The sequence below is a fragment of the Ochlerotatus camptorhynchus genome, unplaced genomic scaffold, assembly GCF_037179485.1.
Source record: "Ochlerotatus camptorhynchus isolate MF236.1 unplaced genomic scaffold, CSIRO-AGI_Acam_v1.1 ptg000147l, whole genome shotgun sequence".
In the NCBI taxonomy this organism is placed as follows: Eukaryota; Metazoa; Arthropoda; class Insecta; order Diptera; family Culicidae; genus Ochlerotatus; species Ochlerotatus camptorhynchus.
Genome location: NW_027040637.1, coordinates 926,733 through 932,869, shown reverse-complemented (window position 1 = coordinate 932,869; position 6,137 = coordinate 926,733). Strand labels below are relative to the sequence as shown.

The 6,137-nt window shown below is 43.5% G+C and overlaps 2 protein-coding genes across 2 annotated transcripts in view; both read left to right on the top strand.

Moving 5' to 3' along the window:
- The window catches only part of ChAT (Choline acetyltransferase), a 296,798-nt gene that overhangs the window by 189,333 nt on the left and 101,328 nt on the right, over positions 1–6,137 (top strand). The window lies entirely within an intron of this gene.
- Positions 5,338–6,137, top strand: part of ro (rough) — a 31,622-nt gene continuing 30,822 nt past the window's right edge. The window contains exon 1 of the mRNA XM_065221720.1: positions 5,338–5,914. Within this exon, the coding sequence (XP_065077792.1) occupies positions 5,383–5,914 (532 nt within the window). The 5' untranslated portion in view covers positions 5,338–5,382. The remainder of the gene's footprint in view (positions 5,915–6,137) is intronic.

Genomic DNA, 6,137 nt, shown 5'->3' with positions numbered 1-6,137 from the left:
GCACTTCTACTAGCATTTTCTCAGCGTCACGCACATATATGATGTGTCTGTTTGTTTACATTCATCTGCTGCTTGCTTTTCTATCCATTCCAATCGACAGAATTTTTCAAAACGTTTTGAAAGCGTTTTTACAACGCTCCAAACTTCTCAGGTGAGTGTGACTATTGTCGGCAGCCTCTTTTTCTTCGGCAACCTTCCCATTAGAACTGCGTGTTAACCAGCTGTTCTATTATCGGCAACTCGAAATCAACCTAATTTTGTAGTGCGTACGCTTTATTTGAAGAAAAATGTAGCATTACTGGATTGCTCGATCGTTGAAATATAATCAGATTGAAGCTGAAAGGCTAAACAATCGTTTGGACACATTCAGGGATGTGCGTTGATGGGAAAACATAGTGAAATTAACGTTTAAATTTTGGTTGCCGAAAACAGTCAATGGGTGCCGAAGCCAACATTTACCCTATTACCCGATGTATTACCTACGTTTGATTTTGATATCAACACGATTAAAATGCCCTTATACTTTTTGAACATTTCTCGATGAACATTTCAAATGGTCCTGTCTGCGTTGATCGATTCTCTTCATCGACTTTCTCTTTAGATAATCACTGCTATGCAAACAGGTTTCACGCTAATTTTACCGCATACTTGACTAGCCTATTGGTCCAAAGCAAATCGATTAAAGTACCCCATTCTAATCGAAATTCTAAACCTACCCTATGTTTGATTTGATTCGCTATGAAAGTTTGAAAGATAAAATAAGGGGTTCGTGGATTTTCCAATGTTTCGATGGGTGCATCGATTAGCTTGGGACCGAAGATAATACCAGAGCTGAGCCAAAAACTTGACCACTTTTCTTCGGGACCTACTAGTCTTAAGTAGACCCTACACGACAGTTTGTATTGACAATAATCGTATTGTCAATACATTTTATATTGACGTCAATACATCGGTATTGACAATATTTCTGTATTCACATCATCAATATTATTGTCAATACTTGTAAGTATTGACAATATTTCTTACCGTGTGGGGTTCACTTTAGAGTTACCTCTATGGTGATAGTATACATCCTTGTCTAACACCAGCGACTACCCGGATAGGGTCAGACAGGACTCCGTTATGCTGAACTCTGCACGTGAAAGTCTGATACTGTTTTGGCGAGATGGACCAGTCATGGTCTTAGCCTGTCTGAAAAAAGTCTGATACTGCGCTTCGATGAGGTAGACGATTTTATCCGGGACGCCCTTGCGTCTCAGGGCACCTCACAGATTTACGTGATTGAGTCGGTCGATAGCCAAATACCAAATAAAACGACTCTTGGAATTCATTGATCCTGCCTGCTGCCGCCGGAGAGTCGCGTCGTTCTTCTCCTGTATTCGATTCAGGATAACTTTGCACAGAACTTTGAGAACAATACACAGTAGCATGATGCCTCGTCAATTGTCGCACACAGCCAGATCATCCTTCTTTGCGAGGGGGACGACTCTATCTACGATGCAGAAAAGATTGTGTTTTGCTGTGGCTAGCTGCATGCACGCTGAGTAGATAGAAGGAAGATTTATGTCGATTTTGAAGATTTCCTGCAAAAAGATGAAGCACGATGCAAGTAGATGCGAGAAATGAACGATGATTTTTCGAAGATTGATTCGCTAGTGTGAGATTTTTTGAGCATCTAGAATTGAGATTTAGATGTGTCGCCCCCCTCGCTTCTTTGGGATCTTCACTAAGACGCCCTGCCTCCAGTCGGCCGGAAAAGTTGCGGTATCCCAGATATTACAGAATAGTTGATGCAAAATTTGAGCGGATAGCATGGGGCCAGCTTTGAGCATCTCTGCTGATATGCGATCGACGCCTGGAGCCTTGTTGGATTTCATTATTCGAATAGCTGCTTCAATCTCCTGCAGTGATTGGGTCTCGGGATTGCCACGAGTGATGCGCTGCACCCTATGCGGATCATGCCGAGATGTTGATTGCTGGTTGGCCGTCGAAACTTGTAGAAGTTGTTCGAAGTGCTCAAAACAGCATTTCAGCTGGTCAGTGGGGTCGGTAAGCAACTGTCCAGTCGTATCCTGCACTGGCATCCTCAGGCGAGTCCTCGGGTTCATCCTTGCTCCACTTAGGCGTCGTGAGATATCGTAGAAGAGGCGTATATCACCTGTGTTTGCGGATTTCTTCCCTTTGTCGACCAGGGAGTTCACCCACGCGCTCGCTTGTCCCGTCTGCAAAAGCGCTTGACTTCCTTTTCTAGAGCCGAGTACCATTGACGGGCTTCGTTCTTGGCTCTGGTTCTCGCCCGCTCAATCGCGGCTTTTGCTTCTATACGCTCCTCAATCTTCCGCCAGGTTTCATCTGTGATCCACTCTTTCCTCTGGGTGCGCGGCTCACCCAGGTTGTTTTCGCTTGTTTCATTCAAGGCATTCTTGATGGCCGTCCATTGTTCTTCTACGCTGCCACCTTCTGGAACGTCCGCAGCTCGAGTATCAAGTTCGCTATGCGTAGGCGGATCTCGCCGATTAGAAGGTGATGGTCAGACGCGATGTCGGCGCCGCGTTTATTCCGGACATCAAGAAGGCTCCGTCTCCATTTTCGGTTGATGCAGATGTGGTCGATCTGATTTTCGGTATGTCCATCACGGGAAACCTACGTGACTTTGTTCACTGGCCGATGGGGGAAGAGCGAACCCCCGATCACCATGTCGTTATTGCCACAAAATTCTGCAAACAGCTCATCGTTTTCGCTCATTTCGTCGAGACCATGGCGTCCCATGACACACTCATAGTCCGTGTTGCCGGAGCCGATTTTTGCATTGAAGTCGCCAGTGTAGATCTTGATGTCACCCTTTGGAACCTTATCCACAACGGCATTCAGTTGAAAAAAAATATCCTTATCCTGTAGGTAGGCAGCATCGGTTGGCGCATAACATTGGATTATGGTAAGGTTACGAACCCGTGTTCTAAATCTGGCAACGATTATCCTCTCATTAATAGGCTCCCACTTGATGAGCGCAGCACTTGCCTGGACGCTAAGTAGAAGACCAACTCCACGATAGCGGGGAGCTTTTTCACCTCGAATACCAGAGTATAGTAGTACCTATCCCGCCGGCAGTTTGTGTTCTCCAAAGTTTGGCCAACGAACTTCACTCACTCCTAGGATTGCTAGCTTCGTGCGTCGCGCCTCGTTGGCGAGTTGTGCCAGCGTGTCCGTTGTTTTGCGCTAAAAGTCGTTGCCGTTAAATCAGTTCGATGTCTTTCTCTGTTGGTTTCTTGAACAAATGATTTCAGACGGTATGTGGTTAGCCTAAGGTCTCCTATCCACCGTGATGGGGCTGCCATCTTAGGTGTAGCTTCCGGGGATGAGTTTTTTCTTATTCAGCCGGTAGATGCCAGTCAGACGCTATTTGAGTCGCACCTCCATGGTGAACAGACGCTCGGGTTGATGAAGCATTTCTTCTATCGCCGTGCTATGGTAAAGTATGACAAGATGGCTTATGAGAGCAAAGAAAGGCAAACTCATTGCTGCATGAACTGAAGTTCATCGGTGCACTCGTCTAAAAGTATAAAACTAATGAAGATCATATGTAAATTTAAACTGTATTAATGGTCACGCATATAGTTTATATGTTCGTGTGGTTTCCCAAATAGAAAGTATTAAACAGATGTATTGGCAAAACATCATTAATGAAACACATGAATAAAATACTTGATAAAATAATTGATGCGTAAAGATACTCTATTATCACGTATTGTTTGTTTATTTAAAAACTGAAATGCTTCGCTAGTCCATACTGGCGAACTTCGATTTTGTGCTTAAGCGACAATAACATATCCTGCAGTATGAACGGGTTGTTAATAATCTTAACATCAGTACATTCGTTTAAAATGTACCATAAAATAATCTATGGATACCGCAGGTTACCAATTAATTACTAAAAAAGCTACGCACAATGCATCCGGATCTCATCCGTTACGGCAAATGACAGCTAAATCTATTGTCTAACTGATTTTTCGCAACGGACCAGATTCGGATGTACTGGCTATGACGGCGACTCTCTAGCTCTTTATTGCTATATCAGATGTCAGACTTTGCGTGAAACATGGTGGATTTTTCGACGGTGTCGTCAACGCTAATTGTGCGAGACTCTTAGCCCAAGTTTGTTTCACTTATGGGTACTTCTACTCTTAAATCTAATCTTTAGAAGGGGCTGGACGACAAGGCACTGCTAATCCGTTGGTCATGTTGTCGGTCAGTTTGCTTGATCCCTGTTGAGTAAAGTCGGGGTCTGATCACATGTACAATACCACGAGAGGGGCGACACATCTAAATCTCAAGTTTAGATAGTCAACAAATCTCACACTAGTGAATCAATCTTCGAACAATCTTCTTTCATTTGTCGCATCTACTTGCATCGCTCATCAATTTTTTGCAGAAAATCTTCAGAATCGTCATCAATCTTCTTTCTATCTACTCAGCGTGCGCGCAGCTAACCACAGCAAAACACAATCTTTTTTGCATCGTAGATAGAGTCGTCCCCCTCGCAATACCATCATAACCTACATTTTAAAATGGTGGTCGTCGTTTCGGTGGAGGACTAATATTTTAGTGGTAAACATTATGAACACCTGAAATGAAATTGACATTGCTCTAATTTATTTGCTATTTATTTATGTCCTATTCTGCGCGGCGTTTGAGATGAGGTGACAGTGAAGTGATGGTGAAGTCACATTTGTTACGTCGGGTGAGGTGACTCTCCATTTGATTGGCACGGAGGTAACAATTATCTTTTTACTGGTAACAGCGGGTCACCTCACCTCACACGCCGCGCTGAATAGGCCTAATTAACTATTTTATTTGTTTTAAAACATTGATTTCATTTAGCAATTGTATAAATTGATATCACCGTTATCTTCACTGTATCCTTCCCCTCATCGGATCAATGCATCAAATGACACTTCGTATCACACCACAATCACCTGCTCTTATGCAAACACATCAACACCAAGCATGCCGTACTTCCAGGGGGTGTGTTCTACGGCAACCAATCAGCGCATTTGTTTACACGGTTTCTCCAAATCCTCTCTTTTTCAAGTGAGAAAAGGCACCTATACTGACTCTCCATGCATTCATCTCTCGCAATTTGAACACACCGGAAATCGGTATGAAGGGGGATCATCGCAAATCAGAAGACTTGAGTGCAATATCCTTTCGGTCTCTTCGAGCCATTCACACTACATTCAACCTGTCCTGATGTTAGTTGAGTAAGGTGAATAATAGGGAAGACAAATATCATCAGTTTAGATTTACTCCTGACGGGATCAAGACTTACGTGTGCTCCTTCGACAATAACAGTAGTCAATACTTTAAGTTGACTGTGTAGCTATCATGATGCTTACGGACAACAATAATACCAGTGCAATATACAACCTTGAAGAAGTGACCGACAGTAGTAGAACTACAGAAAGTGAACCCATCGTGAGCAATAGGCCATCGTCGCCACGAAAGTTCTTCGAACGGCTTTACGGTCACCTGGAAAAGGGGAATCCCACTCCTCCTTGTGACCAGGCTAGTGTAGTGACTGAAAATGCCCGCATCCAAACTAGTGATAGCCATCGATCACCATCGGTGAGTTCCGACAGCACGTGTCGATCTTCTCCCACATTGGATATTGAAGATACGGAAGAGCTCAGTTCCTTCTACGGTGATGAAGTGCGAACCGGAAATTCTTACAATCAGCGAACGTACCCAGGATATACCGCTTCGCAATCATTAAACCAGACAACGTTTGGACATCAAGGATTAGCTGCCGTGCAACCACTGACACCACTGGTTGGTTCTTATGGTGGTGGTACGTTCAGGCCTTTCTTCGGGCTTGGACCAGACGGATCACAAATACCGGCGGGATTGTCTGCATTTCGTAAGTAATTTTTAAAGATGTCGTCGTGAATATATTTGAAATCAACGAGTTGTAGTTTGTAAAAATTAATTGAATTAATACAAACACCAATTATCCCAAGAAACGCCCAGAATTTTGTTTGTTCTGGAACCTACGACCAATTAACATTTTCCAAAACTTTGAAAATAGTAACAGTTACGTGATTTTGGTTGATTTTTTGACGGTGTTTTTGAGTAGCAATTGA